Source organism: Orbicella faveolata, unplaced genomic scaffold (genome assembly GCF_042242905.1).
Source record: "Orbicella faveolata isolate gen_17 unplaced genomic scaffold, um_ofav_v1 contig_34, whole genome shotgun sequence".
Taxonomy (NCBI): Eukaryota; Metazoa; Cnidaria; class Anthozoa; order Scleractinia; family Merulinidae; genus Orbicella; species Orbicella faveolata.
In genome coordinates this window covers 6,445,097-6,472,500 of record NW_028301563.1, presented here as the reverse complement: position 1 = coordinate 6,472,500, position 27,404 = coordinate 6,445,097, and the positions used below count along the sequence as shown (strand labels likewise).

The 27,404-nt window shown below is 42.2% G+C and overlaps 2 protein-coding genes and 1 pseudogene across 2 annotated transcripts; all 3 read left to right on the top strand.

Annotated features, from left to right (window-relative positions):
• Positions 1 to 1,465: 1,465 nt before the first annotated feature.
• Positions 1,466 to 10,522, top strand: LOC149104408 (uncharacterized). Its single transcript, XM_089272224.1, has 5 exons — positions 1,466 to 1,698; positions 1,756 to 2,242; positions 2,904 to 4,033; positions 8,398 to 9,823; positions 10,151 to 10,522. The coding sequence occupies exons 1-5, from the start codon at positions 1,466 to 1,468 to the stop codon at positions 10,520 to 10,522; spliced, it is 3,648 nt and encodes a 1,215-aa protein (XP_089128350.1).
• Positions 10,523 to 16,493: 5,971 nt separating this feature from the next.
• On the top strand, positions 16,494 to 21,949 carry LOC110050642 (uncharacterized). The gene is made up of 2 exons (XM_089272223.1): positions 16,494 to 18,834; positions 18,948 to 21,949. The coding sequence occupies exons 1-2, from the start codon at positions 16,494 to 16,496 to the stop codon at positions 21,947 to 21,949; spliced, it is 5,343 nt and encodes a 1,780-aa protein (XP_089128349.1).
• A 1,141-nt stretch (positions 21,950 to 23,090) lies between these two features.
• Positions 23,091 to 25,564, top strand: LOC149104407 (uncharacterized; annotated as a pseudogene).
• Positions 25,565 to 27,404: the final 1,840 nt, after the last annotated feature.

The following is a 27,404-nucleotide window of genomic DNA, read 5'->3' as shown; positions in this document are numbered from 1 at the left end:
GTCGAATTAAAGTCAGTGAACTAGAGTGAATCTTGCCTATTGAAACCGAGGGAAAGGGAAATTGGCCCTTACAGTTACTTCGAGTCGCTGAATTACACAAGCTGTTTGGAATTTGTTTGGCTTCAAATCGTCGTTCTTCGACCATCGTTGCGTTTCTATGGTTGGTTTTGGTACCAGCATTATTTGGCGCTAAATTGTGGTTTCGAGTTCTCCTATTACTGGTGGTGGAGGATTTCTTTGTCGAAACTGCAACTTGGAAATTGATTGTTTACGATGTCGATGTGGGATCTTACGAGCGACGATGGCCGAACCACTGCACATGAACACGCGGAAACTCCAAATTAATGAGAAGGCGATGCGTTGGCCTCAGGCTTATTCTACAATGTTAGGAGCCCATGGAAAAGAGTCGGGCTATTCTACAAGAGAAAATGGAGGGATCGATTCTGTTATGGAAGCTGATGTGCGTGTTTCAGAGAAAATTTGGAATGGAGAAGGAAACTTGGAATTGGACCGGAATGTTATTGAAAGAAGACAACCAAGGTTAATCGAAAAAGGCAAAGCTTATTGCCTCAGTGAACGAAAAAGGGAAAGAAACAAGCTCAAAAGAGAAATACAGTCACGGATTGCCAACATTGGAACATTTATGGGACTTGATAAAAATTTGGAGCTAGTCAGTAAGGAATCTGTGAAATTAAAGGAGTGTTTTAAAGAGTTTGGTGATCTTCATGAGGAGATACAAGAACTTCTCACTGAAGAAGAACAAATACCTGACACTCAAGTGTATGACAACCTCTATACTGAAGTAGAGCTTATTCGTGAAACTGTCCAGAAATGGATGATTGATGCTGGTCGACGCAGTCATGAGGAACGGAAGTCTACTAAATCGAGCGCAAAAACAAAGAGCTGTAAAGCTTCACAAGCGTCAAGCACTTCCTCAAGAGCAAGGGCTCTCCAAGCTAAGGCAAGGCAAGCAGAGTTAGAAGTGAGGATTGCTCAACTTGACAGTGTTGAAGCTGCGAGGAAAGAAGCAGTAAGGGCAAGGTTCAGGGTAGATTTTGCTGCTGCCGCTGCTATTGGCAAAATCTATGAAGATGCGATTAAAGAAGATGAGGAGCAGTATTTGGGCTCCGATGACCCTAGCGATGACCGAGAGTGCTACCATCGCATGGACTACACCCACGTCGTCGCATGGACTACACCCACAGGAAACATTTGTCAAGGAAGGGCACAGCAGCCCCAGAGCACATGATGAATTACTGAAGCATCCACATGCACCTGATCCAGCAGCAGGACAACCGAAAGTTACCTTAAATACAAAGGTACCAAAATTTACCTTGCCAACCACTCCCTTGCAGCAAGACATTGTTAATAGCAGTGGAGATACTGTGAACCAAGTTGCAGCTGAAGGAGACTCTTGCACTATTGCGAAGGCAACTACGAACCTCGAGCAGACTTCTGGGAAACGATGGAGCTCAGACTGATGCAGCCACCACCTGCACCCACTCCATTTGATGGTGATCCATCTCGGTACCTGCGGTCTAGAGCTAATTTCAGAGATCAAGTAGAGAATAGAGCCTCACTAACTGACAATGAGAAAATGGACTATTTAATGACTTACACAACTGGGAAAGTGCGGGAAGTTATTGAGAACTACCAAGGCCTACCAAATGGTTGTCGTCTGGCTCTACAGGTGCTGAAGTAGAGGTTTGGACAAAATGCTATGATTGTTGAGGCACTTAAATCTTCTGTTATTAGTGGTCCCAAAATAAGAAATGGTGACAGTGTGGCTCTTTCAACTCCTTCCGACAAACTTCAGAACTGTTGCTGGGCAATGATCGATTTGCAGTCAAATGAGCTTGATTGTACTACCAATATGCGACAAATTTTTGACCGTCTACCAGACCCCTTGCAAGCTAAATGGAGAAGGTCAGCTAAGTTTTACCGTGAAAGGACAGGTGGCAAGGAGCCAACACTGAAAGAGCTTTCTGCATTCATTAATGGAGAGTCGCAAACCGAGAATGACCCGGTGTATGGAAGATCAAGCACCCTGACGGCAAGAGTTGGCAGTGGTAACAGATCCAAGAAACAACCCCTCATGTTGAAACCAGCGAGTGGGACACCAATTACCACCATGACAACGGAGGTTACTGTTGCAGATGCTAGTATTAATCAAGGGACGAGAGAGGTCTTACCAGCGGAAGATGATCCAGTGGCTGAAGTGGCCGGAGCCGAGGTGAAGTTTGTAAGATTTGCAAGGGAAAGCATAGAATTTCGAGATGTTCAGTCTTTCCGACAAAGAGTTTAAGTTGGCGGCGACGGTTTGCAAGATCTAATGCACTGTGTTACCGTTGTCTATCTACTTCTCATGTGAGAAAGAGGTGCTCTGAAAAGAACGGTTGTATGGAAAGGACTGTGCTCACCCCTTAAGTCACCATTCACTGTTACATGCACCTGGGGTGATACCGCGTGAAGTCAGCGAAACTGAAAGGAATGTTGATCAGAGTATTCCTGCAAGGGCTGACCTGACTGTAAATAATGCAACTATGGAAAATGTAAAGTGAAGTTTTGTGCTGCTGAAAGTAGTACCCCTGTCTGTCGTTGCTGACAATGGAGCCATTGTTACTACTTATGGTCTGCTAGACACAGCTGCCGTTAGTTCCATGATTACGTCACAACTTGCAGGAAAACTGAAACTTCAAGGTGCTACCGAGAAAGTAAGCATCAATACTGTGACTCAGAATAATCATGACTGTGAATTAGCCAAAGTTATCTTCCTGGTCCGCCCAGCTGATCAAGATGGACCCTGTTTCTAAGTCCATCATGCTTTGACAGTAGAGAGTTTAAATGTGTCAGACCGGTACTGCCCAGATAAGCTGGATCTGTCAGAATGGTCCCACCTTAAGGACTTGGAGTTTCCGAATGTTCCAGTGGACTTGAACGAAGTGTCAGTCCTCATTGGTCAGGACGTGCCACAGGCTCACATAGTGCTGCATTACTGCTGGGGAGACAATCCTCAGTCCGAGCCGTATGCATCGAAGACCCCATTTGGATGGTGTGTAGCTGGGCCAACAAACAGAAAGGAAGATGACAGCAAGCCAGTTGCACTTTCTGTTTTTGAATTTGACTGGGCTGAGGATGAGTCAACCATGCAACTCCACCAGCAAGTAGAGAAGTTTTGGGCTTCTGAGTCGTACGGATTTGGAAATGATGGTGACAGTGCCAACAGTGTTGAAGACAACAGGGCGCTGGAAATATTGGAAAGGACGACCAGGTTGAAGAATGGGAGATATGAAGTTGGCCTCCTGTGGCGAGATGACGACTGCCATCTGCCGCACAACCGACTCTTAGCAAAGAAGAAGCAGTTAAAGAAACGGTTTGATCGAGATCCAGAGTTTGGTGAGCAATACAGAGCAGTGATGAATGACTATGTTGTCAAAGGGTATGTTGTCAAGTTGTCTAAAGAAGAAGCATCCCCCACCAGTAACCGCACATGGTATCTTCCGCACCATGGTGTGATCAACCCCAACAAGGCTAAAGTGCGAGTGGTGTATGATGCAGCTGCAGAGTATGGTGGAACCTCGCTTAATAAACAACTGCTCCAGGGCCCACAGCTGAACAACTCGCTCATTGGAGTGCTGTTTCGGTTTAGGAAGGATGAGGTAGCTGTGGCCTCTGACATTGAGAGTATGTTTCACAGAGTAGCTTTTGCAGAGGAGGATGCTGAAGCCTTACGATTCTTGTGGTGGAGTGAAGGAATGGATGAGCAGCCAAGTGACCACAGGATGACTGTCCATTTGTTTGAAAAGGCAGATTCTCCATGTATTGCTGCTTGGGCTCTACATCGGACAGCTATCGATAACCAAACTGAGTTTAGCAAGGAAGTGTGTGGTATCGTATCTATGTGGACGATTGCTTGTTTTCCGTGCCCACCACCGAACGAGCAATTAAGAGCCGCTCTACCTAACCACCGCGTGAGGGGCGCACAAGGTCCGAAAAATGGACCCCTTCATATTTCGTCTAGAGATAACCTATGGTATGCTAAGAATCGTGATATAAGTTTTAAGTTCTAGAGTTTTACATTTTTGAGAAAATTACGAAAAACCGTCGACAACCCGTGAAGCCGAAAAATCACAGAAATGAGATCAAATTTCATGATCAGATAATCGAACTCGCGTGAGGGCGCATAGCAAATTATGGTTTTTCTTAGTTTATAATTTTATTTAGGAGATATTGCTAAGCTGCCTTGATGATATTTCAGACTTACAAATGTAATTCCGAATTCCTGGAGAGCAAGCGAAGAGAACCAAAATTTCTAGACTTTGAAAATCAAAAATTTCATACCGTTTTCAAACATCTCAAAACATACTCGATATTATGTAGAATTCTTTCAAAATTCAATTCTAGCAGGTACAAGCGCTGTTTTTGAACGTGATATAATTTTTTCTTGGCAAAAGGTATTTTTGAGGCAAGCGGCCCCTGCAAGTTGACCCAGTTTGGCCTTTCCGAGAGATTTTGTTTAACCAGGAAATGAAACCAATTCGACTAGCCTTGGCTCACCTTTCTCTGGCTTGTGCAATATTTTTGCGGGACCTGGGTTTACATCTTGCATATAAAGCATCCTCTGCATATCTATTGAGTTTTGCATTGAATATTTCTAATGAAAAGAGGCAAGAAGTGAAGGAACTAATTGAACTGAAAAATAGACCCAGATCGATGTCACGCAATCTTTACATCTAAGTGATCGCGTGCCGCAAATAAATCCGCGTTGCTATTTTTGTCTTGCTCTTGCTCATTTCTTCATTTTCTTCCTTACTGGTATACAATGTTTTCGTTCTGGTTTTTTGTAACTTTTTTATTTGTAATCACAAGCCTATTTTGAAGGAGAGTTCTTTGTCTGCAATACTTTGAATTGGTGTATATACACGCAACACATTTACTTTTCCCATTTTCTAGTGACTGTGCAACAAACTAGAAATCCTATCTAGTTTTAGCTCCAAAAGTTAAATGCCTAGGCAGGTCCATTGCTAATAATTTCCTAAAGCTAGATAAAAGGGAATAGTAATATATATCTGAAAAAGGGCTAGTTACTGGCCGCAAAGCGAGTTTTTGTAATTTGTATTAATTGTATTTACCAATTTGCCGATAGAAGGTGAACACGCAAATAGATCCCCTTCGTGGCGCATCTAACTTTTCAGGAATTATCTTCAACAAGATACCTTTTGATGCAGAAGTAGACGCACTCTTTTATATGATTCTCGAAAACTATCTCTTCGAAAACTGAAAATGATTTGCTTTTGGGTTCGCACAAGACATGTTTCTTTTCGTACGAGCAAAGAGCACGTAAAACTGTTTTGAGAGTTGCCATCGAGAGAGATCCAAGTTTAAAACAGATAATTACCAAACGCAAATAGATCTGTGACAAACGGTTTATTTACCTCTAAAAAAGTTCTTAATATAGAATTCTCTCGGCGTTCAAGCTGTTATCTTTTGAAATTGAACTTTTTGATCGCTCGCCCGATAAGCGAAGCCAGCACGTGCGAGGTTTCTAACTTTTTCTTAAATTCGGCGAACCTTATTACGCGGACAAACTCCACTAGAATTAAAATCTTTGCAGCTTTACAAAGATATATGCAGCAAAATAAGTTTAGGTCTTTTGAAGTGTATTGTATAATCTTGAGCGCTCACTTTGTCAAAAAAAAATCACTTTGAAATCAATCATTTACTATTCGGCATCCCGGGTTTTATTAGGACGCATGTGTCTACTACCCAAATTGAGTCATTTGCTCTGCGTCATCGGTTGAAAAATTGGACGATGGAGAGAAATTGCTCGTTTCAGCGGCTAGTTGGTGGTCAATGCGGTCAAGACCCTCGAAGCACTAAAGTCCAAGATTTAGCTCCCTTGCTAACTTGTAACAAAGATATATCACACCACAATAGCTCTGTCTTATAGACTTTCTTCTTAGAATCCGTCTCACTAAGATACTGCAGCGGATTTATATTAGTTTGCGCTTTCCAGGAAATTTGTTTTCCGGCTTGCACCCGCGCAATTTTGTTTCAAAACCTTCCAGTCTCCAAATAGACCCTTTTTCCGTTTTTCTGGGAGCCATCTCTGATTGTAACGCGGGATTCCCGCAATGGTGCGCTCTGGTGCAAACACTGCAACATCAACAAGAAAAAGAAATTGTTTACATGGGAAAACTTCTTTCTCCCTCCCCCGTCAGAAAAAAAATTAATCACCTGGTACGGAAGTGACGAAGGAAAGATTGCGTTACGCTCACTAGACCGAGATTTACGTCTTGCGCTTAGGAATTTTTTTTATTATACAAGAAACTAAATGAATATCAAGAGGTTGCTCACTAAGAGGTAGATATTGCAACATATGGATTGATTTTCCGGAAAAGTGTTACACAAGCTTAGCCTGGAACCGGCGTACAAGCTCGATGTCAAGATATGACCCTAAATTATAAAGCGCGGCAACAAGAAAGCAATGGAAAAATTAACTGAGAGCATCAAAATTATTTGCCTTCAAACACCCATTTGGAAGGAAAGCTGTCATCGAAGTATTATCTCAGGTTCACTGGGTAGTTTTAATAGGAAATGGCAGGGTTTTTCAATGGTTTGCTCAGAAAGCGAGCTAAGGCTAGTCGGATTGTTTACATTTCCTGGCTAAATAAAATCTCTTCGAAAGGTCAAATTGGGTCAACTTGCATGGGGCCGCTTGCCTCAGAAATAACTTTTGCCAAGAAAAAAATAATATCACGTTCAAAAACAGCGCTTGTACCTGCTAGAATTGAATTTTGAAAGAATTCTACATAATACCGAGTATGTTTTGAGATGTTTGAAATCGGTATGGAATTTTTGATTTTCAAAGTCTAGAAATTTTGGTTCTCTTCGCTTGCTCTCCAGGAATTCGGAATTACATTTGTAAGTCTGAAATATCATTAAGGCAGCTTAGCAATATCTCCTAAATAAAATTATAAACTAAGGAAAACCATAAATTGCTATGCGCCCTCACGCGAGTTCGATTATCTGATCATGAAATTTGATCTCAATTCTGTGATTTTTCGGCTTCACGGGTTGTCGACGGTTTTTCGTAATTTTCTCAAAAATGTCAAAACTCTAGAACTTAAGACTTATATCACGATTCTTAGCATACCATAGGTTATCTCTGGACGAAATATCAAGGGGTCCATTTTTCCAACCCTGTGCCACATTTTTTTCAATCACACTCGGTCCCGATAGAGAGTCCCTCTTAGAGCCTCACTGCAATTGATACAGTTGTTGAAGAAAGACAACTTTCGCCTGACGAAATTCGTTTTCAACATCAAAGAGGTATTGGCTGCCATTCCGGCGGAGGAAAGAACTGTCAAGAATCTTGATCTTGATAAGCTCCCCATTGAAAGAGCACTTGGGCTGCAGTGGAACACTGAAACTGATTCATTTGAGGTAAAGGTATCGCTGCCACAGAAACAGTTGAATGAGGACACAAGGCGAGGATGTTTGTCAACGATAAGCTCCACCTTTGATCCACTCGGCATGTTTGGGCCAGTCCTGCTTCCCGCTAAAAGAGTGATGCAGAAGACTTGCCAGCTGAAGCTCCCTTGAGACGACAAGTTACCAGAGGACTTGTTGAAAGGCTGAAAGAAGTGGAAGGAAGAGTTGGTACCTGACCTATGACGAACACATTACCAAAACTGTCTCCTCCTGTATGTCTTGTCTCGGTCAAATAAGCCGCACAAAGCATGTTTTTGACAAATGCACCCTACTAACTATTATAAATACTTTAGTTTTTAGTAAACTTTTTTATTGTTCGAACGTGTGGGCGAATACATCAAAAAGTAATATAAATAAATTACAAGGTATTCAGAACTTTGCCGCTCGAATTGCGACCAGTACACACAAATATGATCACATCACACCAGTTTTAAAAGAGCTTAAATGGCTACCAGTCGCGACTCAGTTATATTTCAGGAGCGCTATCATGGCCTACAAATGTCTGACATCTCGCGTGCCGGAGTATCTGTCTTCCCAGTTCAGTAAGCGAGGAGAAATAAGCGGACGTGCCACAAGAAGTTCACAAATGCTGAACATTCCTCTTTTTAAGTCTGCCAGCGGTCAGAGAACGTTCTACTACAGAACAGTCAGTATCTGGAACTCCATGGATAGCTCTCTAAAAACTCTCGAGAAAGTATCTGCTTTTAAGTTTTATCTTAAACGTAAACTTATTAAGGATTTTATAGATTCCTAATTCTAGTTAATTAATCTTAATGAATCTTAGAGTTTTTAAGTAGTTTTAAATTATTATTGTATTGTCTTTGAAAAGCCTCTAAAGGGAAAGTCAATAAAGTATGTATGTATGTATGTATGTATGTATGTATGTATGTATGTATTCCTTAGTCAAGTAAGCATCCCTCGCTGTTACTTTCCTGGTGGCTGTTCAACCAGCGTGTCATTTCAACTCCACCATTTCAGTGATGCATCAGAATATGGGTACGGAACTGTCTCATATTTGAGAAAAGAAGCTGAGGACGGGACCATGAGTTGTTTCTTTATCATGGCCAAGAGCCGCACCGCTCCTCTACAGTATGTCTCCGTGCCAAGGCTAGAGCTGCAGGCTGCCACAATTGCAGTACGTGCTCATGCAGTGATCCTAAAGGAGATTGATTTGAATATTTCCTTGATATTCTTTTGGACAGATTCCAAGATCACTTTGCAGTACATCAACAATGAATTTCGTAGATTCAAGACATACGTTGCAAATCGAGTTTCTGAGATCAGGGATATGTCTAAGCCGAGTCAGTGGAGACACTGTCCAGGATCCCTTAACCCAGCAGATGGTGCATCTCGTGGGCTTTCGGCACACCAGCTTCTAAGCAGTGAGAGATGGTTTAGCGGTCCCGCATTTTTGTCAGAACCTGAGGAAGAATGGCCCCAGGCAGATTTTGGTGAACTACCGGAAGACGACTTGGAAGTCAAGAATGAGAAGGCCATATTCACCTTGACGGCTTTGGGCAAGTTGTATGAACTACTTGTGAGGTACTCTTCTTGGACAGTGCTGCAGAAGAAGGTAGCCTGGTTGTTGAAGTTCAAAGCATACCTGCAGCATCGTAGAGACAACAACGTGGACAACAGTGTCAAGTACCTAACAACAGAGGATTTGGAGAGAGCAACCAGTGCCATAGTGAAGCTCGTGCAAAATGAAGTTTATCAAGAGGAAATTGGAGAGTTGAAAAAACGAGGGAACGTCAAGAGCTCGAATGAAATTGTTAGGCTGCGGCCAGTGTTGGTAAATGGTATTTTGAGAGTTGGAGGCCGCATTTCTGAAGCACCCATTGCATTGGAAGCCAAGTTCCCTATGATTGTTCCCCCAAAACATCATGTGACTCAATTGCTGATCCAAGCATTTCACCAGAAGCTAGCTCATGCTGATCAGGATCACATATTGGCACAGTTAAGGGAACAGTTTTGGATACCCAAAGGAAGGTCTGCCGTGCGCGAGGTTGTACGATCATGCCTTACGTGCAAGAAACAGAGGGCAGTTAGGATGGAGCAAATGATGGCCACCTTACCTGCATTTCGTATCACAGCCTATGAGCCATGCTTCACGTATACTGGAGTCGACTACTTTGGCCCACTAAATGTCAAGAGGGGAAGATCAGTGGTCAAGAGATGGGGCGCCATATTTACTTGTTTGAACTCTAGAGCAGTTTACCTGGAGGTGGCTACTTCCCTGGAAACAGATTGCTTCATTGATGTTTTCAGAAGATTTATCAATCGAGGAGGTCCACCCAAGTGTATTTACTCTGACAACGGGTCTAACTTCGTTGGTGCTGAAAAAGAGATCACAACAAATTAACCGCCATTGAAGACTGGAATCAGAAACAAATCCAAGACGAACTGCTCCAGAAGGGATGTCAGTGGATGTTCCAACCGCCAAGGGCTTCACGCGCCAGTGGGGTCTGGGAAAGACTGATACGCAGCACCCGTACAGCCCTGAAGACTATTCTTGGGAAAGGCTTCGTTGACGAAGAGATGTTAACAACGGTCCTTACCGAGGTTGAGTCGATTTTAAATTCCAGGCCGCTTGCTCCTGCTTCTGAAGATCCAAACGATTGTGAACCTTTAACCCCCCAACCACCTGTTGCTGCAGAGACCTGTCCACACCTTGCCGCCGGGATCCTTTGTGAAAGAAGATATCTTTGTTAGAAAGAAGTGGCGACAGACGCAGATTTTGGCTGACCATTTCTGGAAGAGATGGTTGAATGAGTATGTTCCAGCGTTACAGGAGAGACAGAAATGGCGCAGACCCCGCCGAAACGCAGAAGTTGGAGATCTTGTGCTTCTTGTAGATGAACCGTTGCCAAGAGGGCAGTGGCGCATGGGCCAAGTCGTCAAAGTAGTTCGCGGAAGAGGTGGGTTTGTGCGAACTGTGGAAGTCAAAACCGGAGCTTCGACATCATTGGTGCGACCCATACAGAAACTTTGCTTATTGAAAGAACCGAGAAATCCCAGCCGTGATTGAGAGACACCGTGAACAAGGACATTGACATTGATATTGACGCTTGTTATTTAAATATGTTGGATATAGGAACCCATGTTTAGTATTGTGATGCTCCACTAAAGTTGTGCATGGGGTGGGGTGTTGCTGGGTTCCCTGTATTGTTCATGTATTTTTCCCGCCGTTTAGTTCCCGCGTTTAAGTCACGTGATCTTTTCGAGTGTGCATGTAATGGCAAACGTCGGCAAACGTTGAAGTTGTGTATGCGATTCACTCGAAGTAACGACAGATAAGACGGATAAAGACGCGGACGATTGATGGAATTATGTACAAGCAAACAGGAGCTTCTTATTGGAGTGTTAGTCGAATTAAAGTCAGTGAACTGGAGTGAATCTTGCCTATTGAAATCGAGGGAAAGGGAAATTGGCCCTTACACAGATAGAGACAGAGGATTACGCGACACTTATTTCTCTTTCGATTTAGACAAAAGTCGAATATTAATCCTTTAGAATTACATAGCAAAATTGTTAGACTCACAGAGTTTTTCGAAGGTTTGCAATCAGTAGTGCGACAAATATTCTGTGCAATAGTGTCGAAAATATGACCGAGTAGCATTATCTGCGGACCGCTTAGGGAACACATCCTTTTCGCTTATCTGACGAATTTTACTGCAGACTTTGAGAAAAATTTACACTGGTTATTTGGAGTTACGACTTAAAACGTGTGACAATGTAAAATCGGTAATTGTATCAAATGTTTCCTTCCGTATTGCTTCCCGCAACGTCAAAAATACAGGTCCAAACAATTCTACGGTTTTCAATAGATCGAAGCCAGTGTTTTGGAGGTCATCAAGTCTCGAAAACTGCAACGCTTACGTCGCTCTTATAAACATGAACCATTCCAGAAAGTAAAACACAAACTGTATTTAATAGAACAACCATACCTTGACAAAATACTTTCTCGCTAAGGACGAATTAAACGGGCTATAAACACGCCTGGGAATCTTGTGATTACCATCCAAAGCAGTCCTTGAGTTTTCTTTCCTGCTTTTCGTTTGCCTGCTCCTCCACTTCGTATCTAAATTTCCAATCCTAATGTTCAAGCAGCTCGTCCGCAAGGAGGTCTTCCCGATCGTCGCTTGAAATATTGCAAATTGCTCTCAATTGCTCTTTTCTTTTTTAATTCAATTTTAATATTTTAATATTTTCTTAATTTTACTAAATCTTAGGTGAATACATTTTACTTTATATTTTAGTTTCCCCAATTAGTAGAACACTTGTGTTCAGCCATTAAGACTGAGACTTAAATAAAGTTTTCATTCAGTCATTCATTCATTCATTCATTCATTCATTCAAGCTCTAAGCAGTGAGTTCACTGTTGTCGAAAGTCCTCGATCGAAGTTTATTTCGGAGTCTTGCGAATCGAAACTTAACTCTCACTCCAGTGACGAAAAAAAAGAGTTTTTTAAACAAAACTTGGACGTTTTAGTCCCAAAATATATTGGAACGATTAGTTTTGTTTTCCATTTTCTCGAACACACGCAGAGAGCTGACTGAAGCGCCATTGTGCTTGGTTCCTTGGTAGACGTCATCAGCAACCGCCGTCCCAGACTCCCTAAGACGCGGTCGCGCAACACTTCAAGTGCGACTTTGAAAGAGCATAGAAAATCGAGGATTCAACCGAATTCAAAGTTTTTTTCGCCCAAATACTTCGAATAACAAATGGGTTCGTTTTAGCGAAAAAAATCTTTTAGGGTTAGGTGCACTTTAAGAGCCGTCGTTAGATGGTGTCTGCCGGGCCGCACTAGAGCCAGTTTGAGCCAACTTTGTTTGTATAAGTAATTAATCATAACAATTACAATTTCCTCAGATGTGATTGGTGCATAAACTGCTGTATTTTGCATTAATTAATCTGCTAAGTTTTAGTCGGACAGTGTAATCGGACAGCTGGCTGTAATCGGACACCAGTAATCGGACAGTTAAATAAACCAATCATTTTAAGTCCTGTCATCTACATCCACCAATCACCACATTGATTACAATCACTATAGCAACAAAAACTTACCCTTCACGGCTGGGGCTTTTAAAAAATGGCGGCATTTGTACTTTAGATAATGTCTCACGGGAGATATTTTCCCCAATGTGAATTTTGAGATATTTTCACATTTTCTACAGTAAAGTGACGAAAGTTTATCATCAGGATTGCCACCTTCCACAGATGATATACAAGAAACACAGCCCACGGTGACCACGGCATCGTTAATACCCTTGCAAATTCCACGAACGGAAACACTGCAAGTTGAGTTATCTGATAAACTACAACGGCAACGTTCAGTTCCAGATGAAAATGTTCTCTTGCCAACACCACTTGGACTTGAAGAGTCCCGTTTTCCAGTTGTGTCGAGCGAAGAAATAACGGAGATAAACGAGTCGGCTGCAAGCAAAAACACAAAGCGAACCACGCAAACATGACTGACAGTATGGATGAAATGGTGTAAAGCGCGAAATATTGACGACGAGATTGAGAGTTTCACCCCACAAGCTCTGGACGAGATTTTGACAAAATTTTACGCTGAAGTGAGGAAAAGAGACGGCTCCGAATACGAACCGGACTCGGTTCGGGTGATGCAAGCATCCATCGACAGGTATCTTCGTCAAAAGAATTATCCAGATAGTATCATCAGCGGACGGCAGTTCAAAAAGTCTCAAGAGACTAAATTTAAAAGCAAAATCGCTCCGGTATCAAGGCAAGGGAAAACGACCCAACAGAGCTCAGCCTTACAGTTGAGTGGACGAAGAAATTTTCTGGACCGAGAGTAAATTAGGAAATCACAATGGTGCTGCCCTCACAAACGCCAACTTCAAAAATCTGTCAGAACACATCGTGTTCAGAGGCCGTCAGGACCACTACAATGCGTACGCGGAAGACTTCACCATTTTGCAAATGGCAGATGGAGACAAAGTGGTTCAGTTCGAAGAAAATCCAACCAAAACCAGGCAAGGCGGCTTGCGAAATAAAACCCGAAGCTCTCCCCAACAAATGTGGTGTACAGACGGCGGTGAAAGGGACCCCGTAAGACTCTTTGAAGAATGGTTAAAACATCGACCCGTAGCCATGGAGAATTCTGGACCTCTGTATTTGGCGATAATACCAAGACCCACCACCATTGTTTGGTAGATAGGGTCTAAAAGAACTCACGAGTGACCACGAGTGACCACGAGTGACCACGAATGACCACGAGTGACGACGAGTGAGATTGCAACAAAAAACGTCAGTGATGTTATTATGACGTCATTAAGAAGTCATTGTGAGGTCATATCATTGAATAATGTCCTTAACTAGGCTATTTCCTGGTGTAGTAATCAAAGATTAGAGCAGTGGCCATGCTTCACAATTTAATTTTTTTTTCCTTTTCAAATGTTAGCTGCTTTTTTTTATTTGTGCAAGGGAAGAAAAATTCGCCCGATTTTACTAAAAACTACGCGCGGACTTTTCATGCTTCGTTTGATCGAATAACAGATAAACCATTCTGGCCGGAAAATACGACCTTTGGGCAACCTACAAAACTAGGTGGAAAATCTCGAACAGACTGGACTAGGATTGCGTTACACCGCGTGAACGTAACTAGTGATCACTAGTGTAACTAGAACATGTCCGATAATTTTTAATGACGACTCAAGATAAAGGAGGTGTCTCCTCTATGTCCTTCCCTCCCCCTCCCCTTCCCCCCCCCCCCCCCGAGATGTTTAAAATCGTGGTATGTGGACTATAGATTTCAGATTGCATGCCATAAAATGAAAGAGAAACCCAAAATTTGAAAATAAATTGAAAACAAATTGAAACATAAATTTTGCGAGTTGCAGCTAGGCAAATGGCCACGATTTGTTGTCAGAAAACTAACTTACCCCCGAATTGTACAGCTTACCAAAACGCCGTGATTTTTAGTCAGAATGGTTTATTCGATACTCCAAGGTTAACATTTTTCAATTGTGAAAACAAGACGTAAACTCGTGCAATTTAAACAAATACAAACGCAGGGTAAAAATGTTTGGCGACGCGCTGTCTGGTGGGTCGGCTGGCCGAAATCGCAAAACTTAGGGCGTTTTCCATTTACAAAAAATTTCGGAAAATTTCTATTGGGAGTTTCCGTTTGGGAAAAGCGCGTTCCATTTGTCACAAGTCCCATTCGTTCACAGGCCCCTCTCTGTCGCTTCTCTGAATCCCCTGCGAATATTCAAAATGGAGGCCTTAGTAAACTGTTCTGTTATTTTCTCGAACACGTCTTTCTTCGTCGCTTTCCCTCCAAACAAATGCTTATTAACGGCATATGTGGTTATGAGAAGTCTGACATCTGCATCCTCCCATCTTTCTAGGTTTACAGTGGCAGAAACTTCACCTGTGAACGAAGAATTGCAAAAGAACTCCTCAGAGCTGTTCATGCAACATTTTACGCGGGAAACGTGCACCGGCAAAAAAAAGCTTCCAACAAGCAGGAATTTCTACCTACCACTTTTATATGCAGTACCTTCGTGCTGCTATAAATTTTCTAAATCTGGCGCTAGAACGTGGCAGGCAGAGCACTCGTAGTAGCCCTGAAAGTTTGTTTGCAAAAAGCTGCGAGAAAACTGACCCTGATCAGCCGCCATTTTTGTCAAAACACGAGGGAGCCCAGGGAGGCCTAGCCGCTTAAAAGACCGCGAAAGGCATGGAACTGGTGATAAAGACGAGAAATCTGTAAATGGAACACAAATTTTCCATTGGGAAGTTTCCACCGGGAAAACGGGACTACCTTTTCAGGAATTCCGTTTATTCCGGAAAATTTCTAGTGGAACGAACCATAAAGTCGTGTTCCATTTACATCCCAACCGGAATTTTCGGAATTTTTCGGTAAATGGAAAACGCTCTTTATTTTCTCAAGAAATATTTATTATAAGTTTTGGCGTTCTTAAATTGAACGTTCACTTGCCGAAACAAATCTTAAAGAAATGCTTTTACTGAAAGTTTATAGTTCCCTACAAAGCTTATAGTTTGACAAGTTTAATTCATTCATTAGTAGTTCAACCACACGTGCAGATCGTTATCTGTTATTCGATCAAACAAAACTGACAAAGTCCGCGAGTGAAGTTTTGAGCCCTTATACTACGTTTAATAAGATCGCTCGGATTTTCTTACCTTTCACAACTGAAAAAAGATCACAAATGAAGCATGAAAAACCAGAAGGTCAACAGCCAATATTTGGAAAGAAAAAAAATCGAACTGTGAACGCACAGGCAGTGCTCCCGACACTATTAAATAGCGTAAGTTTGGTCATTGGTAAGGTCATTATTTGATGAAATGACCTCACAATGACTTCTTAATGACGTCATGATAATTTTTTGACTTAATCTAAACCGTGGTCACTCGTGGTCACTCGTGGTCATTCCTGGTCACTCGTGGTCATTCCTGGTCACTCGTGGTCATTCCTGGTCACTCGTGGTCATTCCTGGTCACTCGTGGTCATTCCTGGTCACTCGTGGTCATTCCTGGTCACTCGTGGTCATTCCTGGTCACTCGTGGTCATTCCTGGTCACTCGTGGTCATTCCTGGTCACTCGTGGTCATTTCTGGTCACTCGTGGTCACTCGTAAGTACTTTTAGACCCTATCGTTTTAACTTGAACACAACTTCGCTTTGCCTCGATTTTTCCTTCGGCTGTGTTGAAAACTGGGACCGAGCTTGTCACGTGACTTACACGATTTGACCCCCCTCGAACACTGAACTGAAAGGGAACGAATGCAAAACTAATGCGAAGTCGTTGTTCTTGAATTGTATTCTGGAGTTTTTTTTTGTCTTTGAATAGAGTCTTTATCTACGAAAGTGTCGTTTGAATACGTTTTCTACATTTGGTGCCGAGACCCGGGAATTGAAACCGGGATTCTAGCGTTGTGAAGAACGTCTCAAACGAAGCTGTTGTGAAGTCAAAGCTGCACTAGCTGAAAGCACGTGGGCGACCAATTATGCCGCGGAAATTAAGGAATTTGAAAAAATTTCGCGATGGTCACCGAAAGTTCGTCCAGAAAACTATCGAACAAGCCAAAGGGCTAATCTCTGAAGGCAATTCCATCGAAGTGAAAAGGCTGAAATTTCTTCGAACCGCCCTTGAAACGAAAATGTCGGAGCTTCAATCGCTCGACCGCGAAATTGTGGAGCTGGTGGACGACGTAAAAACCATCGATACCGAAGTCTCTGAGAGCTGTGAGATAATGAGTTCCATTCAGGAGTGTATTGTTGAGTTAGAATCTGTTTTGGAAGCTCAAGAAATGCAAGGTAAGAGTCAGGAATTCCCTTCTGTGGCGCAACTTCCTCCTTCCGAAAGCACGGGAACTTCTCAAGATCACGTTTCGAAGGCAAAGTTGCCGAAGCTCGAGCTTAAGAAGTTTCACGGAAATCCCATACACTGGTATCCCTTTTGGGAATCTTTCGAGTCTGCGGTTCATAAGAACCCAAATTTGTCTTCAGTGGATAAATTCAATTATTTGCAGTCACTTCTTACTGGCACCGCGCGTAGTACGATCGCTGGTCTGGCCCTGACGAGTGCAAACTACGAAAAGGCAGTTGGACTGCTTAAACAAAGATTCGGAAATCGACAGATAGTGATCTCCAGCCACATGGAAGTGCTCACTAAACTCCCCAAGGTGGAATCGATAAGCGAAGTAAAGAAACTCCGAAGCTTGTACGACACAGTGGAATCTCATGTTCGTGGATTGGAAAGTATGGAAATCTCATCTGAAATGTATGGTTGCTTCTTGACACCAATCGTTATGCAGAAATTACCGGAGGAATTTCGGATCGCTATCACACGAAATTTGGAATCGGAGACATGGAATCTGAAAGATATTTTGGGTGAATTTCACAAGGAACTGCAACTGAGAGAACAATGTCTTGTCAATAACAAGGATTCCAGGCCTTCACATCAGAGAGGTGAGTCGCCATTTTCTACATCAGCTTTGTACACTGACAGTTCTGAGAATAAACAGTCTCCTCGTGTTTGGTGCTCATTCTGTAATCAAAATCATCAGAGCTCTAAATGTAATGTTGTCACAAGTATTGAATCTAGAAGGGAAGTTCTTAAAAGGAAGGGCAAGTGTTTTCTCTGTCTCAAGCAAGGACATTTGGCACGTAACTGTCAAGCACCTATGAAGTGTCTTAAATGTCAAGGTGCCCATCATGTAGCAATTTGTGGTAACCCTGATCCAACCCTGGGTGGGCAAGATCGAGAACATGTGGCCAGTGTCTCTACTAGTATGTATGTGGATCAGTCTAGAGGGTCGGTGTTGTTGCAAACCGCAACCGCTAAAGTTGTGCGTCCGGATAATGACAGTTTTCCACTAAGTGTTCGTCTGGTTTTTGACTCATGCAGTCAGCGATCATACATGACTAAGGACCTTAAAGACAAACTGGGGTTATCAGTAATTGGTAGAGAGTCACTTCTAATCAAAACCTTTGGTGAGTCTGACGCCAGGCTACGAACATGTGAAATTGTTCAAGTGGGTATCAAAACCAGATGCGATGCAATTGTGTACATTCAAGCCTATGTGGTGCCAGTCATATGTGGCCCTCTGACCCAACAACCCACAGAGCTTGCTCAGTCTAGCTACGAACATCTGCATGACCTCAGTTTAGCCGACAGGTGTGGCGGCAGAGATTTGCCCATCAGCATTCTCATTGGTGCTGATTATTATTGGTCATTGGTCGAAGGTACTATTGTGAGAGGTGCACCGTGGGAACCTGTTGCTCTTGCTACAAAGCTAGGATATGTCCTCTCCGGACCCACTATGATTGTGTCTAACCGTGACAATGGTAACACTGTGAATCTTACTGCGACGCATGTACTGAAAGTGGAAGCAAGTGTCGTCGGTCAAGATGAACTTGCCTCTGAACTTGGAAAATTCTGGGACTATGAGTCACTTGGCATTCGAGATAAAGGTTCGTCTCTGTATGACAAATTTGTTAGCGAAGTTGAATTCACTGAAGGAAGATATCAAGTACAGCTACCTTTCAAAGAGGACCATGAGCTGCTTCCAGATAATTTTGCTTTGTGCAAATCAAGGTTGGTCTCACTACTGAAACGTCTGAAATTAAAGCCCGAGATGTTAAAGCACTATGATGATGTCATCCAAGATCAGCAACAACGAGGAATTGTGGAACCTGTGGATCAAGGTGTCAACAATGGTGTGGGAAAAGTACATTACATTCTTCATCATGAAGTGATTCGCGTGGACAAGGACACCACAAAACTTCGTATTGTTTATGATGCCAGTGCACGATCAGGAAAGAACACATCAAGTCTCAATGACTGTTTGTATGCTGGTCCACCACTATCTCCCCTCATCTATGACATCCTCCTGAGGTTCCGGGCTCACAAGACAGCCCTCATAGGAGACATTGAGAAAGTTTTCTAAATGTTTCAGTTCACCCCAAAGATCGTGACTATCTTCGTTTCCTGTGGGTTGATGATGTCACAAGCAGCCACCCGAACCTACAAGTTTGTCGATTTGCAAGAGTTGCATTTGGCGTCTCCGCAAGTCCGTTCCTATTGAATGCAACAATTCGTCATCACTTGACTTCTGCTGACATCCCCAAAGAATTTGCTGAGAGAGTTCTGAAAAGTCTGTATGTGGATGACTTTGTTGGTGGAGATGATTCTGACAATTCTGTTTTCGAGATGTATGAGAATCTGAAGTCATCCTTCAAGAGCGGAGGCTTCAATATGAGAAAATGGGTCTCCAACTCTGAAGCCCTTCAGGAAAGAATTGAACAATCTGAAAGCCAGTCTTCTCAAGTTACAAGCAAGTCTGTCAAGGAGCACCCTGTTCAAGAGGAAGATCAAACCTTCTCGAGTTCCCTGTTTGAGACGTCAAAGAACCCCAGCACAGCAAAACTGAAAGTACTGGGAGTTGGATGGGATAGACGAAATGATTTGTTACTCTTGGATCTGGCCTCTTCACTAGAAACTAGCAATACTTGTCCAGTTACGAAGAGAGCAATTCTTGGTACAACAAGCAAGTTGTATGATCCCCTGGGACTAATTAGTCCAGTCATCATTCTACTGAAGATCATCTTTCAATCTATTTGCAAGACAAGAGTGGGTTGGGATGACCCCGTGGATTCATTCATCCATGAACAGTGGTTAAAGCTTGTTCAAGATGCTAAGAAGGTGGGGGTGGTGGAAGTGAGGAGACACTACCACCTTGGCTTGTCATCAGGAGATTTACAAAGCATTCAACTCCATGGTTTTGCGGATGCAAGTGAGAAAGCCTATGGAGCAGTTGTGTATTTACGCCTTGAAACAACTACTGGAACTGTCTTCACCCAGCTTTTATCGTCAAAAACCAGAGTTGCTCCGATAAATGGAGAAACCATACCTCGACTGGAGTTACTAGGTGCTCTTGTTCTGGCCCGACTGGTCAATACTGTGTTGACAGCATTTGACGGAGCATTGGAAGTTGATGCTGTGTTCTTCTGGTCAGATTCGCAAATTGTTCTGTGGTGGATTTGGGGTGTAAACAGAGAATTCAAGCAATTCATTCAAAACAGAGTGGTTGAGATCCGTCGACTTACAAAGCCAACTCAGTGGAATTATTGCCCCACAGAATCCAATCCAGCTGACATCTGCTCACGTGGTACGATGACCTCGAAACTGATCACCAACCAATTGTGGTGGAGTGGTCCTGAGTTCCTTAGAAAGGAAAAGCAGTGGTGGCCAAGTCTTGCAATGAACTCTGCTGAAGTCACAAGTGACGATTCAGATCCTTGCCTAGAACTGAAGAAGGGAAGCTGTAACAGCCACACAAAGCAGCATGATGGTACAGTTCTTGCAAACATTGCCTCTGGAGAGGTGACGTCAGAAAAGTCACTAAATCTTGATTGCATCATTCCCTTGGAAAGGTTCAGTAGTCTTCAAAGACTTGTGCGAGTCACTGCATATGTTGTGCGATTTGTTTCTAATCTCAAGCAAAGTAAAATGAAGAAGAGGTTAGTGGATGGAGTAATAAGGCATGAAGAGGTGGATTGTGCAAGAGAGCTTTGGATCAAGGAGGTTCAGAAATCTGTATACAACAACAAGAACTTTGACCAGGTCAAGATCTCATTATCACTGTTTACAGATGACAAGGGAATTCTGAGGTGTGGTGGTCGTCTTAAAAATGCCCCGATTCCGTATGATGCTCGTTTTCCAATATTCCTTCCAAGATGTTCACGACTAACTTACCTAGTGATAAATGATTGTCATCTCAAGGTTCTTCACAATGGTGTGAGGGACACTCTCACAGAGCTAAGGTCAAGATTCTGGGTAACAAAAGGAAGGCAGACTGTGAAAACTGCGATAGGAAAATGTTCTGTTTGTAAGAAGTTAGAGGGCAGAAGCTATGCAGTTCCTCCTCCCCCACCTCTTCCTGAATTTCGATTGAGCGATGACTTTGCTTTTACTCGAGTAGGAGTGGACTTCGCTGGGCCCATGTATGTCAAGGATGTATTCTCAAAGAATGGAGATTTGAACAAGGTCTATATAGCTTTGTTCACGTGCGCTGCAACCCGAGCTGTTCATCTGGAACTTGTCCCAAATCTGAGTGCGGAAAGTTTTATCAGAGCCCTTACTCGCTTTAAAGGGAGACGAGGAATTCCTGTCTTGATTGTCAGTGACAATGGGAAAACATTTAAGGATTCAAGAGTGCAGGCATATTGTCAGTGCGACGGTACACAGTGGAGGTTCAATGTCGAAGCGGCCCCTTGGTGGGGTGGTTTCTTTGAACGTCTAGTAAAATCAGTCAAGTTGAGTTTGAAGAAGGTCATACGAAATGCCCGGTTAAACTATGACGAGCTGTCTACTGTCCTTGTAGAAGTGGAAGCAGCCTTGAATTCACGACCCTTGACATATGTCTTCGATGAAATGGAGGAACCATTAACACCTTCACACCTGATTGTGGGCCGCAGAATTTTGTCAGTACCATCAAAGAACTCATCGAACGAAGTTGATCAAACTGAGGGAACACTTACAAGAAGAGCCAAATTCTTACAGCGAACACTGGATCATTTTTGGAACCGATGGAAGTCTGAGTATCTCACACAACTTAGAGAGTACCATCGCTACTCAAAGAGAGCAAATTCTGTCCGTAAAGTGCAAGTGGGAGATATTGTGTGTCTACATGAGAACAAAACCCCGAGACAGCAGTGGCGGCTTGGGAAGATCGAACGATTACTTCCTGGTCGAGATGGTCATGTTCGAAGTGCAGTGGTGAGAGTCAAGTCTGGTAATTCGCCAACCGCGGAATGGAGACGCCCATTGCAGAGGCTCTATCCCCTGGAAGTGAGGTTGGATAATGGAACTGCCAACCCTGTGCCCCGAGTGGCAAATGTTCCTGTTACAGTAGTGAGGGACGAGGATGTCCCAGTTGTCGTCGTGAATTCTGACTAAGATAGATGTATTGAGTTCATTCTGTTATATAGAGTTTATGCTCGTAAGATTGTTTCAACTTTAAATGAACTTTGAACTTTGATTGATGACGTCAATCAACGCGGGGGAGTGTGTTGAAAACTGGGACCGAGCTTGTCACGTGACTTACACGATTTGACCCCCCTCGAACACTGAACTGAAAGGGAACGAATGCAAAACTAATGCGAAGTCGTTGTTCTTGAATTGTATGCTGGAGTTTTTTTTGTCTTTGAATAGAGTCTTTATCTACGAAAGTGTCGTTTGAATACGTTTTCTACAGGCTGACTGTTTTACGCCTGGTTGATTATTTGATCGATTGACGTTTACTAAATATATCGTTTGTTACTAAGCAACCGATTCGAATGAGTGATTTCTTCGTGGTTTATCTCCGCTGACAGTTTTCATAGAAAATCAAGCTATTTTCCGTATATTTTTCGGAAATTGTAATCATCATATTTTAAGAATTGCTATTAAAAGCTTTTTTCAAGTAAAACTTTTTGTTTTTCGGAAATTGTAATTGTTATGATTAATTGGTAACAGGACATCGTGTCGTCCAATTCTGTCTGTAATCATACTCATGATTAGCATATCGGACTCCCGATTCGCGGTCGTCCGATTTTGTTAATCACTCGTATGATTACAGACCGAATTGGACTCCACTCAGTCCTATTACCATTAATATATAGATTTAGGCCAGCCTAAAAGCGTAGCTCCTGTTCCGGGTTGTTCAGAGCCCCACAAGCTAACCCAGGAAAAGGTAGAATTTTGATTTGAGTTTTCAACTTTGCAGTGAGGTTTTCTGTATATTGTTTGGCCTTCTCTTTTGAGTTTTAATAATCACCATATACACAAAACAAAGCAGCAAAAAAACATTTGTATAGAAGAAAAAGTTATAATTCGGTTAACTTTTAATCCTGGGTTAGCGTTAACCACCTTCCGAACAATCCTGCCCTGTTTTCAGCAAGTTAAGCTGACATGAACCCACAATCCAATCGAAAATCAGCACTTGGTGAGCGGTCAACTTCAAAAAACCGCGTGACCTCGATGAGCTGTAAACTTGAGCCCGCGATATGGTCACATGATACCTGGATCCGGCTACCGGCATCAATTTAGTGGCGAAGAGATGGCGGCAAAACAATCTCCGTCCCTTGAAAGCATGGAAGCAAGACAGTCTCCTTCGCTCGCTTCGATTCCAAGTGTGGAAAGCAGAAAGTAGAAGCAACCTTGGACCTTTTTCAAGGCAGAAAGGCTAAATTTTAATGATTATTTGTTACTGTTTGGTCTCTTCAGTTCCATTCCTCTCACATGGAAAAAGCTCATCAACTCCAAAGACGACACTTCAGCTAACACTTCAGCTGACTCTCGAAATATCATGCTCAGCTACACTCTTTACTTAAAATACAGTACTCTTCCTCTTGATTCAATCACCTCCTCGAAATTGTATTGGAAACTTATAGAAATTATTCAGGTCTATCCTTCAGCACGGCGTAAATTTAGTACCTTGTTTCAGAATAGTGGTGATCTTAATTGGGAAGTGATCTATCAAATTCCTCATGTTGTCACGCTTGACACTAAAACAAGAGTTTTTCAGTATAAATTACTAAATCGAATAATTTATACCAACAAATCCTTATACAAAATGAAAATGATTGATTCACCCCTCTGCACTTTTTGCAAAATTTCAGATGAATCTCTCGAGCATCTTTTTTGTAGGTGTGATTTCATTGTAGCATTCTGGATGTCTGTTGTTCTTTGGCTTAAATCCTTGCACATTGCTATCGATTCTCTAAACGACTGTGACATAATTTTTGGATTGACGCAAAAAAGGTCTCATTGGTTGCTCTTAAATCATATTATCATTGCTGGAAAGCTAGTTATTTACCACAGTCGTCTGAAGAATATTTTACCATCATTGCGTCATCTTATGATAAAATTAGATCACATAGAATCCATTGAACGATCTATAGCCATAGAGAGCAACCGACTTAAAATCCACGAAGGAAAGTAGAAGCTTCTCATTAATTAGAGACACTTATTTGTATATTTTTTATTGAATATTTATTGTAGAGACACTTTTTTCTGTATTGTTAGAAAACTTATGTAGTGTTGTAAGCGTTGTAAACCTTATTGATTTATTTCCGTTTCGGGTGTTAAGTATAAGTAGTGTGAAGTAGTGTGAAGTAGTGTAGTATACAATGTGGATGTAAAAGTAGTATGTAAAGTAATTAAGTAAATTACTATGTAGTGTAGAAGTGTGTGGTAGTGTAATATACAATGTAGGTGTAACTTAAGGTCATTCCGCTGAAATAGAACCTGCACTGAGATTTTTGAGAAACTTTGCCTATCGATTGTTTACATTATAGGAACTTAAATTTTGTAACAAAAATGAGGGGTACCCGTGTTCGTTTAGGAGCAAAAGTACCTTGTTTATACCCATATAAATCCTTATAAGAGCACCATGATTGTAGTTACGATTGCTTGCTAAATTCACGTTTCCGACGATTGCTTTTTGTTCTTCACTAAGAATTGGTCCATATTTATTTTACACAGAGAAATTTATTACTCAATTCAAAACAACAGAAAAAAATCATAGGTCACCATACTCGTTTGCGAGAAAATGACGATTTGCCTCTATGGCGAGGTCCAGCTGTAAAGAAAAACCGCCATTTTTTAATGCGCGCGCGCTAATCACGCGTGAAATTATGCGCAGGAGGGATGCGCAATGCAATACTGCGGAATGACCTTAATGAATGTAATATAATTATAAAAACAAATAAATTTAAAAAAAGGAAAAATAAGGAAAGTAGAAGCAACAACGCAAATGACAACAAAGGAAAAAAGAAAGTAAAGTACGAGACTTGGTCCCAAGCAGAGCAACAACTGCTAGTCCAATTATGGGCTGAAAACCACGAATTGCTAGAAAGCAGAGAGAAGCCAGAACCGCATGGAGGAAAATCTCGGAGGAGTTGAACTCTCGTCTAAAGTCCAACAAGACCGTGGAAAAGTGTATGAAGAAAATTAAATACCTAATTGAGAAATATAAAGAGGCAAAGGAGTGGAACCGGAAACAGACTGGGGGCACAAGGAGACAAAGCATATTTTACAACGAGATCGACGCTATCTTAGCTTATCTTGGGGTATCGAGATATCGTTACATTACGAAACGTGTCCGAAGCAGGGGCCTGTTTCTCGAAAGACCCGGTAAATTATAGGGCCCCGTTAACCGGCCCGGTAAGTTATAGGGCCCGGTATTTACGGGAACTTTCGAGAACCAGGCCCCAGGGACCAGTTGAAGTTCAAGTCCACTGAACACATCAAACAGCAGCAGTGTTGACCCCCGATAGGAACCGATAGGAGGAAACAGTCTAAACAGTCGAGGAAAAGGAATCGTGCAGCCATCGAAGAAGGCGAAGAGGAGGAAATAAGAGAATTGCGTGAAAGTATGGACGCCTTCAAAAAATGCGGAGAAAATTTAAGTAACTCTATGGAAACCTTCTCAGAAACCCAAAACAACAGATGGCCATGATGGGTCAATTCTCACCTGGGGCTATGACCCAGTTTATGAGCAAGAACACTGAATCGTCTTCTTCCAAATGAACGGTTAAATACGTTTTACATTACCACATTTTTCTAGCCAGAAACTGACTGTGTTTGAAATGTTCCTGTTCGATAACATAGCATTTATTTTAAGCAATTTTAGATAATTTTACGATGTATGTATAATATTTCGTGACCTAGTCCATGTAACGCAATTTACAAGTTATGTCTATATTGTAGCACAATATGATAAAAGTTCAATTGACCGTGTTTGAAATGTTCCTGTTCGATAACATAACAGTTATTTTACGCAATTTCAGAAAATTTGACGACGTATATACAATACTGCGTGTCCCGCTGCATGTAACGCAATTCCAAGTTATGTTTATGTTGTAGCACAATGTGATAAAAGTTCAGCAAGCAAATTTAAATCATGATTACGATTTAACATTTGAAATCAAGAGATGTTAATGGTAAATGAAAAACTGAAACAATATAAGCATGGTAACGCGAAAGATATAATGTACTCAAGATTATGTAAAATAAAGTTAGAGAAATTCTTTGAGGATGTCTCTTATCTCTTCTCCATCCCTAAGCAGTGGCGAATCTAGGGGCGGGGTCGGGGGGGCCCGGGCCCCCCTTATTTTTGGTAAAAAAAGAAGAAATCACAGAGGGAAGAAAAGTCGGCAGGGCAAGCAAAACAAAACCGTCCCTCCCCCTCCCCCCCCCCCCCCATCTCCCCCTTAGCTCAAGATCAGGATCAGCCACTGCTAACAACATCTTTGTTGTCGTCATCACGACAGTAGTAATCTGGATTTCCATTATCATTCCAATCGTCCCCAGCAACAGCGATCGCGACAGAGAATTTAATGTCACTATCAAGGCGCTTTTGTAAAATTCTCCAGCGTGACTTAAGGCATCCAGAAGCGCACTGTCTTGACAGCTCATGTTTAATTGTATTTCGCTTCTGTCTCTCGGAACCTCTGGGAATGGCTCTTGTAGCCATGGAGATATCGGGTAAGCACTGTCACCTACTAAATATGGGCCAATCTCGTGGTGGTTAACATTGACGATGGGGCCAGTGAGAATGTCTCCTTGCTCAGCTTTTTGATATAAACTACTAATATGCGAGCGTCGTGCATACTTCCTGGATATCTAGCGGAAAAATCATCTAAAAAGAGAGGAAGTCCCCATCAGCTACTGCCTGAATGCCAAAGTCGTGATTTTCATAGCGACTAAAGTAATCGACTGCACTCTCTCGTGGTGCATTTATCGGTATATGGGTGCCATCGATCGCTCCAACAGTATTTGGCAGTCGAGATAAGTCTTTAAATGCCACTGTTTCTGGGAAATGAATATATTCATCTTTCAGTTCAAACAAAGCTGCCACAACGTCTTGGACGGCCTTGATTACGGTGGATTTGCTAACATTAAATACAGGTCCAATGATGACGAATGAATTGCCATGTGTAAGCTTATATATTCTTAGGGCTAAAGCCTTTTCCGGTGGAATACAGTCCCTCAACCACGGCGTTAGGATACCAACAAGGGCTTGAAAGGTCTCTCTCGTCATTCTCAGCTGGCGTCGAAAGTAATCTTCCGCAATGTTTCTATCGTAGAAATGTATTTCAAACCATGACTCTGCCGGACGCGGTAAAATCCACGACCAAGGACGGTTTCGTAAACGATGTCTATCCAAGCGAACCCTACGTCTTCTAATTGCAGACACTAACCGTTGAAAAGCCAGCTGACGGTGCACCAACAATACTAAAAACGTTGCGTTGTTTTGTTGAGAAAATAATCACATGTATATGACAATCCATTCTTGTACAATCAACGCGCAAGACGTTTTGTTGTCTGTATATCTTGTGACGTCTATGTCAATCAGCGAAGTTTTGGT